The sequence below is a fragment of the Mastomys coucha genome, unplaced genomic scaffold (assembly GCF_008632895.1).
Source record: "Mastomys coucha isolate ucsf_1 unplaced genomic scaffold, UCSF_Mcou_1 pScaffold4, whole genome shotgun sequence".
NCBI lineage: Eukaryota > Metazoa > Chordata > Mammalia > Rodentia > Muridae > Mastomys > Mastomys coucha.
Window position 1 is genome coordinate 14,187,353 of NW_022196910.1, and position 17,577 is coordinate 14,204,929.

The following is a 17,577-nucleotide window of genomic DNA, read 5'->3' on the forward strand; positions in this document are numbered from 1 at the left end:
CCAACGGCAAGCCAAATGTCATCGCCATTTTGTAATGGCGATGTGCTTATGAAGTGGCTTCCTACAACAGTGACTGACGGCGATACTCTTCCCATTAGGTATTACTGGTACCTTTGTGGAGAATTAGTTGACTTTGTGTGTGTGTTTATTGTTGACACCTCTGCTGTGTATCACCTCTCTGCATGTTTCTATGCCAGTGTCACAATGTTTGCAATATAATTTGATATTAGGAAGCGTGACACTTAGTTCTTGTTCAGGAATATTTTGGCTACATGGGGCACCAGTACCTCTGTGTGAATTTTAAGATAATTTTTTCTGTTCCTTCTACAACATCACTGGGGTGAATCTGCAGACCCCTTTGGCTGGTACTTATGGGCATCCTGATAAGACTGAGTCTTTTGATCTCAGTTAGTTTCATTGAAGGGTGATTCATATAAAGTTCTAGAATCTTTAATAGAATTGTCTGTTTTCCTTGTCATGGAAGGGCTCTAGACAGGCGGAGTGATTTCCCTAGGATCTGCCAGTGCTTTATATTAATGAGGCTTCTGCTGTTGCCACATAATGTTGAAAGAGTGTTCTGTGATTTAAAGAGTGATTCTGTGATGTTTTTGCTTAGATAAAATATTAATTTATGAAAGTGTTGTAGAACAGTATAGTGAGCACTTATTTAGGGACTTGACTCATCCTTAGTGGCTGTCACAATTGCTTGTCTCCATCACTTCCTTTCTATATGCTCTGTAACATCCTATCCCTTCACCCTACACATATATGTGTGTTTCCTGTGTTCAAGGCTATATTCCTATGGAACCATATAGTTTACCCACTGAGGAAATGTAACATCAGTGCAACGGTATTTCCTTACCTTTTTCAATAATAAAGCTTATCCCTGGTTTTAAATATGCAATCAAGAGCCATTCATTTAATCTCATTGTCAAGTCTCTAGACATGTGTCAATATTTTTAAAAGATTTATTTTTATTTAATTCCATGGTTGTGGGGTTGGATGGGGTGGGGGATGATGTGCAAGTGAGTGCAGGAAGCCAGAGGCTATGGATGCTGTGGGCCAGAATTACAGTCATGAGCCACCCAACATGAGAACTGGGGACTGAACTCTGATTCAGGCCATTCTTAGTCACCAAGTGGCCTCTACAGCCCCAAGATATTTTTTTTTTAACCTCTTCTTGATCCCTCTCCACTCACTCCTCGCTTCTAAACCCCAAGGAAATGGTGAGACCTTCTGGTTCCCTCCCCTGTCTATTCTAGAATGTTCACAGAGCAATTATTGTGCAGGTCCTAATCCAGCTGCTCACAGCTGCTGTGGGTTCGAGTGTGTAAAGGTCCTGAGCTACCTGGAAGGCAGTGTTCTGCAGTACTCCACTCCTTCCTGTGGCTCTAGGTTCTTCCCACCCACCCCTTCTATGATGTTTTTTGAGCTTGAAGTGGGTTGTATAAATGTCCATATGGCTGAGTTCTCAGCAATCACCTGTTCTCAGGGATCTGACATATTGTGAGTCTGGCAGTTACTCACTGCAAAACAAGCCTCTCCAGCTGAAGCTGACAGCAGACCCGGTCAATGGGCAGAAACGTAAGTATTTAGAAGGCAATTTGACAAGAACACTGTGCTCATTGAACAGCAGTCGGCCCTTTAGTTTTCTTTCAAGACAGCCACATATTCAAAGAGGCCTAGACAATTCACACTGAAGCACAATTGACCGTGCCTGAACTTGACAGAATAGACAAAATGCTGTCTGTTGGAGGGAGTATCCTGGTGTCCCTCACATCCTGGGACACAGAGTCTCCATCTTTTTTTTTTTTTTTTCTGCTGTTGTTGATAAAGAGTTTGCTCACTTTGTTATGATGGGGTTTTCCATTCCAATTCTTGAGAAATCCCTCTTGCAATTAATAACTAATCTTAGGATGCTATTTCAAGACCAGGAATTTCTTGTTTCCCAACAACCTGTCACTAAATTGTCAAGGCTTATTTTTTTTCCCCTGAATTAGTTATTAAGCATGGAGGTTGAAAAGCCATGTCTTAGGCACTGGGCAGGTGAGGGATCTCAACTTTCCTAGGGCAGGGGTCTTATGTATGATGGAGCCAGGATTTGGACCTTGGTTCATCTGACTGCAAGACTCCCTTCTAACCTAGCAGCATGTCAGGCATATTGGAATCATCAAAATAGAGAATCATCTCTATTTTGGTCCTATGACTGGAGAATTTTTATTGAATTTGCCACTGGGATGTTGAGGACCATGAGGCCATGTTATCAAAAAGGAGATGAAATTGTAAGGTGAGGAGGGTACAATTTGAACATGCCTTATTTCCCCCAGTGCTTCAAACTGAATCTTACAAGCGCTGTATTACTGAGGCACATTCCATCCTCCACCTGCTTTCTATAAAGCAGACTCCATGTGGGAATGCTCTGCCTCTCAAGGAGACATCACGTGGCTTAGGGCTTTCTACACTCCATCTGCTTTAGGACCATCCCTCCTCTTCAACTCATTGTTGGGCCTTGCTATTACATATTCCAGTGCTGGTTTTCTGATGTTGCTTGGTTCACCTTATAGAGATCTCAGAGTTGGCAGACTGAGAAGGAAAGATGAGCCCTTTTTGCAGCTGAGCCAGCCCTTGATAGTTAACTAGTTGGATCTCATAGTCAAAGTAACCTGGCTAACCTTACGTGTGTACAGTGAAATGTCATCATAGTAAACTCCATGACCCCAAGCCAAATTCACTGGCACCGGGAAGAATCAAATTGGCCCCTAAAGAGAACTTCAGAACATTGGGGTTGGTGCATTTTCAAAGCTCCAATGGCCAATGCCTGTTCTATTTGATAGGAGGCCGAAGACCAAATAGAATAAGAAACCTCAGAATCTTGAAGCAGGAACTCTGGGGAGAATTCCAAAGGCAGAATATGGTATATCCTGGGGTCTCTGAGCCACATTTCCTCACTTAAAGAATAGAGGAGAGTTGTGTCTCTGTTTGAAAAAAAATTGTAAGAATTGAAAGAAGCCATGGACTCAAATGACCTCTACCCTGCTACACACACACACACACACACACACCATATTGGCCACAACAAAGTATCCTCAAGCAATTGAACCTAGCCAAGCATAGTGATACACACCTTTAATCCCAGCACTCAGGAGGCAGAGGCAGGCAGATCTCTGTGAGTTCAAGGCCAGCCTGGTCTGGATAGTGAATTCCAGGGCAGCCAGTTTTACTGTGAAAGTCTGTCTCAGATAAAGAAAAAAGAAAAGAAAAGAAAAAAAATGAGAGAAACGGAGCCTTGTTCAAGCAGTTCCAGAGGAAGGGGGAGACGTGTTGGCTTAAGTTGAAGTGCTCAGGAAGGAAATTTCCTTCAGGAATTCTGGACTCAGTTTCTCCCAAGGTACCACATGGCTTCCTTCACCAAGAGGAGGAGCCATGTGGCCAGAGGCCATTTTGAGATGTCATTTCCCCCAAAAGTTAGATAAATTGGCATCACTTAGAGTTGTAAATGGATTAAAAAAAAAAAAAAAAAAGACCTGAAACGTATCTCAGAAAAACCCTATGCAACGTGCCACTTCAGTGAGAGGGACGGAGGGCCACCCAGGTGCATGCTGAGCTCCTGGGTGTGCAGGAGAGGCCAGGGAAATTAAAGGGCTAGTGTGGTGGGATATTTATAGTAAATTAAAGACTTGCCTCAAATCTCTGGGGATGAGAGTTGCCTGGATCACTGCCAGCCAGTTCTCACCGCATTCTAGTTCAGAGACCCTGGCGTACGCCACACCTCATCCTCCTCCGCTGGAGTCTCTGCTGCAGGTTCCTGAAGCTTATCATGTGTTGTCTGCATCCTCTAGTCAAATGTCAGAAGTTCTTCTTAAGGATTGTACATTAGATAGTGTCAAAGCCCAGGCCCAGGCAACTGTGACCTGTCTAGGTTCCTCGTATCCTGTCACTGCTGTCACTAGGATGTTTTGTGCTTTGGTGTTCTTGGAAGCCAATCACAATAGAAGTCAGTTAGAAGTGCTTTGTAAAGTTAGCCACAATAAGCTTGGACCTGAACCATCTGCCAGGCAGCACTTCCTGCACCTGTGTATGAGCTTTTATGGCTTTTGCTTTTATAAGATGCCCTGGGATGGATCCCACCATAAGAGAGACACCTACACCAATATAAGAAGCTGCTGGGAATAAGACTTCCATTTTAAATAGGGACTGAATAAAGTTGAAGTTCCCAAGACCTCCCTGGGAATTAACATCCTGTGTGATGTGGCAGAAAAAGACATGTACATGGTAACTGACATCCCAGTTGACAAATTAAGACATGAATGTTAGCAAAGCAAGTCCCCTGCCACAGTTGAATACTCCAACCAATGGGAGCAGGATAAGTGTACAACAAAGACATGTTCCTAAGGAAATTCCACTATCCCTAATACTGACTGGTGGAATAACTTGGCACAGATGTTTGTGGATCTCAGGCTTACAAGCCCTATAGTATCTTAATTCAGAGTCTCAGTTCAGGTCCCGAGTGTCACTTTGGGGTGAGCTTTAAGGTTCTAAAATCCCACACCTAATTGGGTGTCTCTGCCTCCTGCCTGTGGATCAGGATATGAAGCTCAAAGTTACATCTCTAACCTTGTGGGCCTGTATGCTGCCATGCTTCCCACCATGATGATAAAGGACTAACCTTCCAAAACTGAATCAAGCCTCTAATTAAATGCTTTTTTTTATAAGAGTTTCCTTGGCCATGTTTTTCATCAACACAATAGTAACCCTAACTAAGTAACCCTAACTAGTAGCTAAGCTATTCTAGAATTCAGTGTGGGAAAAAAAAAAAAAAAAGCATGTAAGAATACCCTGAGGTGATGGGACTTGAATTGGGGGACATGTTTAACTGAAACCTTTTCATGGTGATTCAGTCCTTTCTTGTCCTCTTGACCTTGGTACATCTGAGGACATTTCGAGGTGACTGTGGGAGGATCCATGTGTGGTAGGTGATGTGTTGGAATGGCGGGTATAGTCAGAACATACCACACTAGGCCCAAACAGTTTCACATGTAAGAGGTTTAATTGAGGGGTGGGGGTAGTGGTGCGGAAAGAGAGGAGGAGGAGAGAGAGCAAGATGGAGGAATGTTTCCCATATATATGGGTTGTGACGTAGCAGGTAAAGGTGGGAGGTGAGCCCAATGGATTTTGGGAATATGGTGTCTGTTACCTTGGCAACAGGTCTGTGGACCTGCCCATGTATCGCCACAGGCTTTGGATGTCCTGATGCTAACAGTAGGTGTGCCCATGTTGCACCAGGAGGCCTAAAGAGGAGAGTGGGTATCTTGTTCTATCACTACCCAGGTTATTCCTTTGAGATAAGGTCTCCCACTGAATGCAGAGTTAGACTGGCTGGCCAGCAAACCCTGGGGACCCTCCTCTGTCTGCATGCTGACAATATGGGAGGTACAGCTGCAGGTGCAACACATCCAGCTAGTCATGTGATGCCAAGCTATCTCCCCAGTCCCATCTTTTAGGACTCTGTTTGATGATGTGCCTTATTTTTTGCCAGTCACAGCTGTCTAGATCTGTGGCCATTATTATGCAGAGTGTAGAAGAATCCCAAAGCTCTGTGGACTCTCTTGCTTTCTGAGAGGACACATTTCATCCTTGAAAAACATTAAATTAAAAGTTCAACTCCATAGGAAAAACAAACTTTTTTTTTTTTTACAATCCAATTGTCATCAGCCCCGTCCCGCCCCTGCTTTTTGAGACAAGGTTTCTCTGCGCACAGCCTTGACAGTCTTGGAACTTGTTCTGTAGACCAAGCTAGCTTCAGAACTCAGAGCTTCATCTGCCTCTGCCTCTCAAGTGCTGAGATTAAAGGTGTGTGCCACCACCACTCGGCAGAAAGAACCAACTTTTTAACAAATAATCCTAGAAAAACCAACTCTGATGATAAAATTAAAACCAACAACCAAAAAAAAAAAAAAAAAAAAAAAAAAAAAAAAAAAAAAAAAAAAAAAAAAAAAAAAGGAAAACCAGAATTTAACTTACTCATCATGCTATCTTTTCAAGTGAACTTAAAATATAAATGTTAAATTATAGAATTCACAGAGAAATCATAAAGACAAATTCACTTCAGCTTTGGATTAGGCCAAACAGTCTTAGATATAACATCCCAGCATAATTTATAAAGAAAAAAAGGAGGGGCGGGTGCCATCATGGTGGACATGGCCGGTCAGGTGCTCCTGGGCTCCAGGCTCACTATCCTGTCCCAGCCACTCATGTGGGATATGAGCCTCTTCCTCCAACAATAGGACGAAATATTTTTGGGCAACAAGTATGTCAGCTTCCTGGCCTCTTTTGCTATGCTCAGCACATTGCAAGCATCGATGGGAAGCGTGGGTTGTTCACAGGCTTAACTCCAAGACTGTGTTCAGGAGTCCTTGGAACTGTGGTCCATGGTAAAGTTTTACAGTATCACCAGGAGTCCGAGAAACCCGAGGAGTTAGGATCTGTAACTGTACAAAAAGAAGGTTCATCGTCCTTTGACTGAGTTATCAAAGAGACAACTCGAGAGATGATTGCTCGTTCTGCTGCTTCCCTCATTACATATCCCTTCCACGTGATCACTCTGAGGTTCATGGTACAGTTTATCAGCAGAGAGTCTAAGTACTGTGGACTGTATGACTCCATAGTAACCATCTACCGGGAAGAAGGCATCGTACGATTTTTTTGCGGGTCTCATTCCTCGCCTCCTAGGTGACATTATTTCTTTGTGGCTGTGTAACTCACTGGCTTATCTCATCAATACCTATGCACTGGACAGTGGGGTTTCTACCATGAATGAAATGAAAAGTTATTCCCAAGCTGTCACAGGATTCTTTGCCAGTATGTTGACATATCCCTTTGTGCTTGTATCTAATCTTATGGCTGCCAACAACTGCGGGCTTGCTGGTGGATCTCTTCCTTACTCCCCAATATACACTTCTTGGATAGATTGCTGGTGCACACTACAAAAAGCGGGAAATATGAGCCGAGGAAACAGCTTGTTTTTCCGGAAGGTTCCTTGTGGGAAGACTTACTGTTGTGACCTGAGAATGTTAATTTGAAGATGTGGGGCAGGGACAGTGACATTTCTATAGTCCCAATGCATAGAATTATGGGAGAGAATGTTGATTTCTATACAGTGTGACACGCTTTTTTAATAATCATTTCATCTTGGGAAAATGGAAAAAAAAAGAAAAAGAAAAAAAGGAGGCTTAAGTGGCCCACCCAGCAAGTCTGGAAGACCCTCCACATGCATGGGCTGACCAACTTGGCTGCCATCCTGGCCCAGATCCAGTGATTCGAGTCAGTCCACCCCATCTACAAGCTGCTGGAGCAGGTGGAGGAGCAGATGCTGCAGTACCAGATCCCAGGACAAACCATCAACATCGAGGATGAAAACCTAAAGCATGGCTGTGAATGAAGCTGACACCTACCACTGCCGAGCAGCTCCTAGGAGCCTGAGGAGTATGGGAAGGGTCAGGGGATGAGGCAATGGCAGAGGAGTCTGCAAAGCCTGAGGTGTCCCCCGAAAAACTAGAGAAGGGCAGGTCTGTGGGAAGATGCTTTTAAAAAGTGAACTCAAGAAATTGGAAAGAAAGATGGCAGAACGGGGTCGGAGGAGGGGTCAGAGATGGAGAAACTACAAAGATGTCATGTTTCTTGCTGTAGCCAGGAACTGGGCAGAAGCCCATGATCCATGCTGCGGCTGGCTCTAAAGGGCAAAGAGGCTTCTCTGGCTGTGGCATGGATGACTGCAGACTCACCATTGAGAAGGAGAGATATAGAACATTTCTGTGACAAGCTTTCCTCCCACACCCTGTCACCACCCAAGGAACAAAGAGCCTAGACAGGAGGCCATTGAAGAGAATTCTTAAACATTGTAACAGGGATGCTGAAGTGTAGCTCATCCACAGCTGGTGGCTGTGTAACATCCACAGCTGGTGGCTTCCGATGGGGGTGGGGTGGTGAGGAAGGAATCAGTTATCTTTAAGGGGTTGGCCACTGAGAGTTTGACCATGCTCCAAAGGAGTATGTGGGCAATATTGGACTTGATATTTTTCTTTCTTCTTTTGTTTTGGGTGTGGTCATAAGGATGGGGGTGGTGAACCTGGAAGGACTGTGAAGTGAGCAAAGATTGGGGTGCATTATGTGAAATTTCTAAAATAATCAATTAAAACATTAAGCTAAAAATAAAAGTAATGAGTTGGGCCTGATCACAATTTGTCTGGGGATGGGTGAAGATGTAGCTCAGTTTGTAGAGTGCCTGTCTAGCATTCAAGAGGCCCCAGGTTCTATCTCTAGCACCAAATAAAACCAGGCATAATAAAGCATGCCTGTGATCCCGGTATAGGGTAGAAGAAAAGATCATTCAATAGAAATACATAGTGTATAAGCTTTTACTTAAAGGGCATGAAAAATTTCTCTGACACGAGCCAGGCCTGATCCAGGAATGTAGGCCGGCTAGTTCCAGAAACCAACATCTAGGTGGTTCCAGGGAGCCGTCGAACACTAAGTGAAATGACGATGACAATGATAAAACCACACTCTTGAGAATAATGAGTATGCAGGATGTTTTCCTCATGACCCTGACTCCTGACTCCTGACTAAAGCATGGGTTGGGTCCCTCTGAAAATTTCCGCTGTTTTCATGTTTCCTTAGTTATCCCCTCACTCCCCCTAGTTTGTGATTTTTTCCTTTAAATACCCCACACTTCTTGTGCTCTGAGTCGAGCTCCTCTGCCCCTGTGAGGGTTACAAGCTCGTCCCCAGTGCACTGGTTTCCCTGAATAAACCTCATGCTGTTGCATCAAGATTGGTCTCTTGTGAGTCTTTGGGTGGCCGTGTTCTCCCAGGACTTGAGAGAGGGTCTCCCCTCATGGGGATCTTTCACTGGCACTCAGGAGGCAGAGGTGAGAAGGCATAGTTCAAGGCTAGCCTGGGCTACATGAGACCATGTCTCCAGAAAAAAAGAAATCAGTCTGGATGTGGTGGGACACATGTGTAATGTTAGTACATTACCACAGGCGAATGCAAGAGAGCTGCAAGTTGGAGGCCAGTCTTGGCTACATAGCGAGACACTAAGTAGTAAAACTCAGCCAGAGTGTGAAAAGAAGCTACATGCCGAAGAACAGTATCTGCGAATCACCTATCCAACAAAGGACTTGTCTCCAGAATGAATAAGTGACTTTGAAAATTAAAAAAAAAAAAAGCAATAATTCTTCAAAAATAGTGAAGAGATTTAAACAGAAACTTCTATATCTGAATGTGGCAAAAATAAATTAAAAGATGCTCAGTATCGATGGTCATGGGGAAATTCAAGGGAAAGCCACAATGCAATGTATGTGTTAGACAGTTGCAGTGATAGCTGTAATTACAAGTCCTGAGAAGACCACAGCAACTCTTACCCTGCCAGCAGCAATGCAAAATGGAAGCGTTCCCACTCAGGAGACACACTGGTGGTTGTGTGAAAACTCTGTTAATTAAGGTCGAAGTCTACCATTGACCAGATAACCTTCTGAGCTCCATGTATAATGGAGGCCTCCCTTCACTGGCAGGACTTCCCTTTCTCTGACCTTGTCCGAGGAGTTCACAATCCCACAGGCATCTCCATCTGTAGAATGTCAAGTTGTCTTGGTTAAGATTACAAGTTCAACTTCCTTACTCCAGGTTCATCTTCCTTACTCCAAATAAGAACCCATTCAGCTAGCGCCTGGGATTCCTGAAACGCTTCTCAATGCCAATGCCGCATCCAGGTACCCCAAGCCTCCAACCTTTGTCCATCCTGGATGTTTCTACACCCCATGCCCCCAAACTAAGCCTTGGATCACCCCAAATAAAGCTGATCTGCCTCCCTCGCTGCTGTTGGTCCCCATGTGTCTTCTTCACTGTACACATTTTCGGGGCTTTCAAACTCCTGCCTGTCGTCTCCGCTCCCTTTGCCCACCTGTGCTGATGATCCCCGATGGCAGGTAGTCTCCTAGAAAGCTAAGTGTATAGCTACCAAATGATTCAGCTATGACACTTCTGGGTGTTTACCCTCACACTCCCACAGAAACCTGTGCCCAAGTGTTTACAGAAGCACTATCCACAACCATAAAACCCTGGAAATATCACTAAGTCTTTCTATAAACAAGACGGTGCTTTCCTCCAAGGGATCTCCCGATAACCACAAGAGGGTTGCTTCCCACCACTACATGCTCGCACTGTGCATGAGAATCTGAAGGGAAAGCAACAAGCTTCAAAGAGTGGTTGCACATTGGGGATGACCTTGAGTTTCCACTCTCTTACCAGCTCTTTCCTTCGGAGTGTTTATATTTTAATTTTTATTTAGTGCCTGTGTGTATGTGTGCATGTGCGTGAGTGTGTGTGTGTGTGTGTGTGTGTGTGTGTGTGTGTGTGTGTGCAGGTGCATGCATCCATATGCACTCAAGTAGAGGTCAAAGGAGGACCTCCGATGGCTTCTATCATTCTGTCTTGCTGCCTTGAGACAGGGTCTCTCAATGAACCACAAGCCTGGCATCCCAAATAGGCTGGCTAGCCAGGAGCTCCATCTGTCTCTGCCTCTCAACAAGAGGATTTCAGACACACAGCCAGATACACATAGCGGTGCTGAGAATGTGAATGCATAACCTCACGCATGCGCAGCAAACACACACAGAACCATCTCCCCCTGAACCCTAGGGAATCTGGAGAGACTGTTTGGTGGCTTCAGTGTGGTCAAAGACTGATGGCCGTGGTTAAATTCCAGCACCACCAGATCTATCCTCTTTGTCATTCTCCAACCCGGCTAGTCCCCTCCCCCCTTAGTCCCTGGTGGTGTGCACACTGACCTTGCTGTCCCCAGAACACTTGGGGTTCTTCCCAGCCACCGGGCCTTTGCTCTTTTGGTTCCCTTTGCCTGGTGTGCCCTTGTTTTGACTGCTGCCTGTCCTTCTCTTCAGGGTGGTCTCTCCAGAGCCTCTTTCCTGTTGCAATCCCCACTCCTGTTAATCTTCATCCTGGCACCTCGCTGCTCTGTTCTCAGCATGGACTCCAGTTTTCTCTGTACATACTCCAATCATTTTATCAGCAATATCTAAACATCTGATTTCCTCACTGGTGTGAGGGCTCCATGAGAATGAAGACTAGGGCCATCTTGCTCAACAGTGTACCCCCAGCACATCTCATGCTGGGCTTTTAGTGATGAACAAATGATTAGATTGGGTATAAAGCTTGCACACTCAAGGATGGTCTGTTTCCACCAGGAAATCCAGACAGTGGAGACACTTCCTTGTTAAAGAAGACAAGCATAGGGTATAGCTCAAAGAGACTTCCTTAAATGACATTTTTATATAGTCCTATTTTCTCTACTAACCAAGAAAGATAACGGGGCTCCTTTTGGAAAGGAATTGAAACAAACAAACAAAAAAACTGAAGAGAAATGATCTATGTGGACTCATTTGTTCAGCCAGAATAATCACTCCTGAAGTAGGTTGTGATGCTATCTGAGTTGTAGAATCATGTGGGAAATGAGCCTATGGGCATACTGTGGGGCATCTCTAAGTTAGAGTGAGAAGACCTGCTTTCTGTGGGTGGTACCATTCCCTAGGCTAGGATCTTGGGCTGTACAAACAGACAAGGCAAGTGCATAAGTGTTCCTCACTCTCTGCTTTCTGATTGTGGGTGTGATGTGACCGTCTGCTTCAAGCTCCTGTTCCATTGACTTCCTTGCTGTGATGGACTTTAGCTTAGAACTGTGAGCCAAAGCTTTCTCTCTTCAGTCGCTTTTGTCAGCAAAGGCTATATTCTTTTATAGCAAAAAGAAACTAAGACAACATTCAAGAAATATTTATTTTCTTGGGTTGGAGAGATGACTCAGAGGGAAAGAGCACTGTCTGCTCTTCCGAAGGCCCTGAGTTCAGTTCCCAGCAACCATATGGTGGTTCACAACCATTTGTAATGGGATCTGATGCCCTCTTCTGGTGCGTCTGAAGACAGCTACAGACAGCTACAGTGTGCTTATATATAATAATAAATCTTTTCTTAAAAAGAAAGAAATATTTATTTTCTTACCAAAATTCTAGATCCAGAACAGTAATGGATGATACACACTTTACAATATACTTGATTTCCAGAGGAGATGCAGTTTTTAATGCTTGATGTCTTTGGCATTGAGTTTTTTTTTAAGTGACATTTTACTCTTCAATCCACAGGTCTTTGTTATCCAGGTGGATACACATGGCTCTTCTACGCAAAAGTAAGAATTGAACTTAACAATAACTATGAAGAAAGATGTTTTGGAAAGGTGTTTTGATGATGCATGCTGTGTGTGTTTATGTATTTGTGTATGTGAGAGGGTATATGTGTCTGTATGAGTGTGTATATGTGTGTGTATGAGTGTGTATGTGTATGTATCTATGTATGTGTGTGTGAGAAAGTATGTATGTATGCATGTCAGTGTGTATGTGTGTGTGAATGTGTATGTATGTGTGTGAGTGTGTGTGAATGTTTATGTTTGTATGTGTGTGTATGTATATGTGTATGAGTGTATGTATGTGTGTGTGAGTGTGTGCTTTTCGTCACTTGACAATGATTCCTGTGGGATTTTGCTGAGATTTTGGTTAGAAATGGACTTACCATTTTGGTGGTAAATCCATTTCATAAATTTTATGGATCATATTTTTTTAATGAAACCCGTGATTACAGTCATTTCCTTACTTTAAATAAGTATTTGCATTCATGCCTAAGCATTTCTATTTTTGTTTGTTTGTTTATTAGTTTTGGTTTTCTGAGCCAGAGTTTCTCTGTGTAGCTCTGGGTGTCCTGGAACTTGCTTTGCAGACCAGGCTAGGCTGGCCTTGAAGTCAGAACTGCTTGCCTCTGCTTCCTGAGTGCTGGGATTAAAAGTATCCACCACACCAGCTGGCCTGTAAGTTTCTATTCTTGTTCTTAAAGAGTGAGGTCAAATCTTCACGACTTTTAAACACCTATATTCTCTCCTGACTTTAGACTAGCACATTATTAATTTAAGGAAAAACACAGTAACCTGATGCTGTTACTGCCACTCAGAGTTCTCTGATTTAAATGAAAATGAAAGACAACCAATTAAATTTGAACTTCATATAAATGAGGAATTATCTTTAGTGTACATTCCAAATAGTGCATGAAACATACTTAACCTAAGAATTATTTTTTCCCTGGCAACTTTTTGACAGTGGTAATAGCCCCAGTTGGAAGGGTCCCGCATTGGGCCACCTCTGTAAATGTGGTGAATCAGATCTCCTGAGGCCTATAGAACCTTTTTTCTTCCTGGTCTGTAGCAGCTATCTATGCTTGAATCTTCCCAGAAAGGGCAGGAGGGAGAGCTGGAAACAACCTCATGGAGATTGAACCACCGAGGTTCAGGACCTAAGACTTTTTAGGTCCGTTTTTTAAAATACAAATATGAACACAAAAGCCTGAAGGTCAAAAAGCAAACTCCCATAAAGCCAATCATTATCTTTAGTAGTTTAAATTTTTATTTGTATCAAAGAGGTCCACAAAGGCTCAGGGAAGTTAGGTAACCTGTTTGCAGAGCTAGGCAGTGAGAATGAGGTTTGAATCTGACCTCATATCCCATCTCCTTCCCTTTCCCACAAGAGTTACAATGTAACACAGGCTGGCTTGGACTCAGCTCTGATCCTCTGCCTCTGCCTGGTGAATGCAGGGTCACAGGCCTGGGTCATATACCTGAGTCTCCCAGCATGTCCCTCACTTCACACTCATGCTTACCCTATGGCAAAGCCACATCTCCCCAGGTTTCCCCCATTTGTGTGCTCTCTGTGTTCCACAATCCTGTAAAGGTTTTCTTTAAGTTCACATTGCTTAATATTCCTAGGCATGTTTTGTAATAGAAAGTTTCTATCCTTTCTGTAAATGGAAAAAATATCTACCTCCTGCCACAAAAAGAAGATGATTTGTAAAATACATTCGATTAGAAGAATGTTCCATTTGGAGTAGCTTGTGTTGCGTGCCTGCAACGCTGAGATCAGAGACTGGCTTTTTTTTTTTTTTTTTTAACTTTTATTGCATTATGATGAGAAAAGTTACATGATTTCAATTTATCTGAATTTGTTAACACTTAAAAACATATTTTAAGTAAATAGAATTGAATCACATTCTTGTCTCCCAGAGACCCCCCCTTCAATACCTACAATATCTTTTTTGTCATATTCCTTAAAATTTATAAAATATTATAACAATAAAAATGAGTATTGTAAAAGTTGTTTGATATAAGACAACAATCAATTTAACAGTGTTATGTAGATGTTTGTCTACAGCAATACTGAAAATACATACCTTTTTCTCAGTATAAATTTTAAATAACTCCAAACATATTAACTGTATATTTCAAAATAATACATCACTACTAGTATTTTCTTAAATGAACATAAATATATAAAGTCTTTTTGGTTGTTTGTTTGTTCTGTATTTAGTAGAGTTTAAAATCTTGGCTCTTACTGTGGTACAAGCCAAAAATAAGAACAATTTTTAGACATTGGATTTCATTGTAATAAGGCTGTACTTCAATGACCCTCAAATCCACCGAAAGATTTTACCTCCATCATAGCTAAGCTGAGAGTTGACAGTTCTGCTGCACCAAGAAATGGATTGTAGGCTCGACTTTTAGATACAGACTTCCTGCTATGGTCAAAACTATTTGACTTGAGTGAGTGAGTTTATTCTCAGCCCACAGAGAACAGGTTACATTCATTTAAGAAATGGTGTGTGGAGGGCTGGTGAGATGGCTCAGTGGTTTAGAGCACTAACTGCTCTTCCAGAGGTCCTGAGTTCAAATCCCAGCAACCACATGGTGGCTCACAACCATCCATCCATAAGGAGTCTGGAGTAGGGCTGGGCGGTGGTGGCACACGCCTTTAATCCCAGCACTTGGGAGGCAGAGGCAGGTGAATTTCTGAGTTTGAGGCCAGTCTGGTCTAGAGAGTGAGTTCCAGGACAGCCAGAGCTACAGAGAAACCCTGTCTCAAACAAAAACAAAAACAAAAACAAAAAGCAAAACAAAAAAACAAAAAAAGAAAAAAAGAAAAAAAAAGAAATGGTGTGTGTATTAAGATAGTCTATCCATAAAGTCATTCACCAACTGTTTCAATGAATAATGGTTCTGCTTGGAGGGTGGCACAGACATTACGTGAGGGTAAGAATTTGGTTCATTGGCTGTGATAATTTGGAAAAGCATTCATCTCAGAGAAAGAGTAACTTGTAAAGTCCTCTTCTTCAAACTTGATACAAGAGCTACAAATGTCAAGCAAAGCATTCAGTCTCACTCTTTGTTGTTCTCTTTCCTACAAGCCACCTCCCAAGTTAATTGAGAATGGCTTTTTTTTACACATGATTTGAATATTGCTTAACTCTGTGAACACAAATGTCCCCATTCATTTTACCAACAACCAGGAATGTGTGTTCCCTACTCAAAAAAAAAATGCTGCTCTGCGTCATCCCAAGAGCAGGCATCGTAAGTGTGGAGCAAAGGGAGGCTGAGGGCCAGAAGCATTGTGACCCTTACCTGGAGCCAAGATTCGAGGCACAACCTGGACTGGTGATTGAATTAACAGAGACACAGCTGTGTTCTACAACTTTAAGTGTTCAGAATTAACAGTAGCTCACAGAAGGCATTCTAGAAATGATGCTGTTTTAAAAATGGATGAGGGCTAGAGAGATGGCTCAGCACTTAAGAGCACTGACTGCTCTTCCAGAGGTCCTGAGTTCAATTCCCAGCAACCACATGGTGGCTCACAACCGTCTGTAATGAGGATCTGATGCCCTCTTCTGGTGTGTCTGAAGACAACAACAGTGCACTCACATACATGAAATAAATAAATAAATCTTTAAAAAAAAAAAAAGCTAGGTAAAATATTCATGCAAGGCAGCCTCCTGGGGTGACTGAGGTTGAGGCCTCTGCCATCAGACTGCCTGGATTAGCTCTAGATCCTGCTTGCACTCTGAGAAGCCTGACCACAGTGCACTAGGTCCACTCATTACTACAGACTGCCCCATGTCCTCTGTATGGCTGCCCACACTGGCATTCAGAATTTTTCCTCCTGTGCTTTGGGAGTTTGATGTGTTTCCCTCTTTATTTCAGTTAATCAAGTGTTGCTGTTTCTTCTGGTCCTGACGCTCTGTGGGATTCTGTACAAGAAAGTCCGTAAGGGAGCTGTGCTTAAGAACAAAGCAGGTGAGCAAGCATGGAGTCTGTGGAGACAAGACCCTCAGAAGGGGGTTTTTATGGTTTCCACTGGGTTTCTTCACAGATTGAATTCAGTGGCGAATGACAATGTGGTTAACTCCTAAGAGCCAGTGTATAGCATATCTCCCCTAAGGCAGCAGTTGGGTAATATTCAATTCATAGCACATGTAAAAGTCACAAAGAAGGCCTGTTAGAACACACCTGGGCTGAGTGTATTACACACACTTGAGATCCCAGCACCTGGAAGTTGAGGTAGGAGGATTGTGAGTTTGAAGTTAGCCTGGGTTACATAGTGAGTTCAAGGCCTGTCTGAGTTACAAAGTAAGACCCTGTCTCAAATGAACAGAGCAAAACCTCATCACTAGATCCCACCTGGGTTTAGCATCATAGATAGTATGGGCCTGGGAATCTGCATTTCTCATACGCCCTGAGTTGGTGTTTTGGGCCCCATCCTGGGAGACTGCTCAGTACGCTGTCCTGTAGAGCCTCTCCTCATTTTGTTGTTGAGAATTGCCCCTTTCCTCCTTTTACTGATCCAGTATATTAGTATGTCTGAAGTAGGTCCCAATAGCTCTACTTAAAAGCTCCCTTTCAAAGGGCTGGGGAGAGGCTCAGTGGTGAAGAGAGCAGCTGCTCTCACCGGAGAGAGGCTGGTTTCCAAGGCCTACAGCAAGCGGCTCACACTTCCATCAGCTTCTATCAGCAGATCACCTATAGCTCCTACTGCAGGGGAGATGATGGCCTTCAGGCGTCCACTCACACAGACAGACACACAGACACACAGACAGACAGACAGACAGACAGACACACACACACACACACACACACACACACACACACACCCCTTTAGCTGACCCAATGGCCTCATCAGGCTACACTGAGAACCCTATTTCCCTCTTCCTGGGTGAATGCAGTGAGATAGCACCCTTACAAACCCAAAATACACATGAAAATCAACCCTACAAAGAATGAAAAACTGTTAACGTGTTGTTTACATTTTAAATTAATTTTCATATTAGTCCAAGAGATTCCTTCTAATTGTGGAAACTATAGAAAAATATTACCTATAGATGATCAAGTTTGTGCCACAAATGTCTGGTTCACATTTCTGTTTTTAAAGCCAAATAAATACTGGCTGGGCAGTGGTAGCACATGCCTTTAATCCTAGCACTTGGGAGCAGAGGCAGGTGGATTTCTGAGTTCAAGGCCAGCCTGGTCTACAGAGTGAGTAGAGCCAGATGGTGGTGACACAGGCAGATCTCTGTGGCTACCCGGTCTAGAAAATGAGTCCAGACAGCCAGGGCTACACGGAGAAACCCTGTCTGGAAAAACCAAAAA

The 17,577-nt window shown here is 43.3% G+C and overlaps 1 protein-coding gene and 1 pseudogene across 4 annotated transcripts in view; both read left to right on the forward strand.

The window, feature by feature from the left end:
* The window catches only part of Glt8d2 (glycosyltransferase 8 domain containing 2), a 50,454-nt gene that overhangs the window by 14,619 nt on the left and 18,258 nt on the right, over positions 1-17,577 (forward strand). For 2 of the 3 annotated variants that reach the window (XM_031349001.1, XM_031348999.1), the window contains exons 2-3: positions 12,209-12,252; positions 16,135-16,227. In XM_031349001.1, coding sequence (XP_031204861.1) covers positions 12,234-12,252; positions 16,135-16,227 — 112 coding nt within the window. In that variant the 5' untranslated portion in view covers positions 12,209-12,233. The remainder of the gene's footprint in view (positions 1-12,208; positions 12,253-16,134; positions 16,228-17,577) is intronic. The other variant, XM_031349000.1, reaches the window with a different exon arrangement.
* LOC116075719 lies at positions 6,189-7,209 on the forward strand (annotated as a pseudogene). The gene has a single exon (XR_004112695.1). The product of XR_004112695.1 is annotated as a mitochondrial carrier homolog 2 pseudogene (transcript).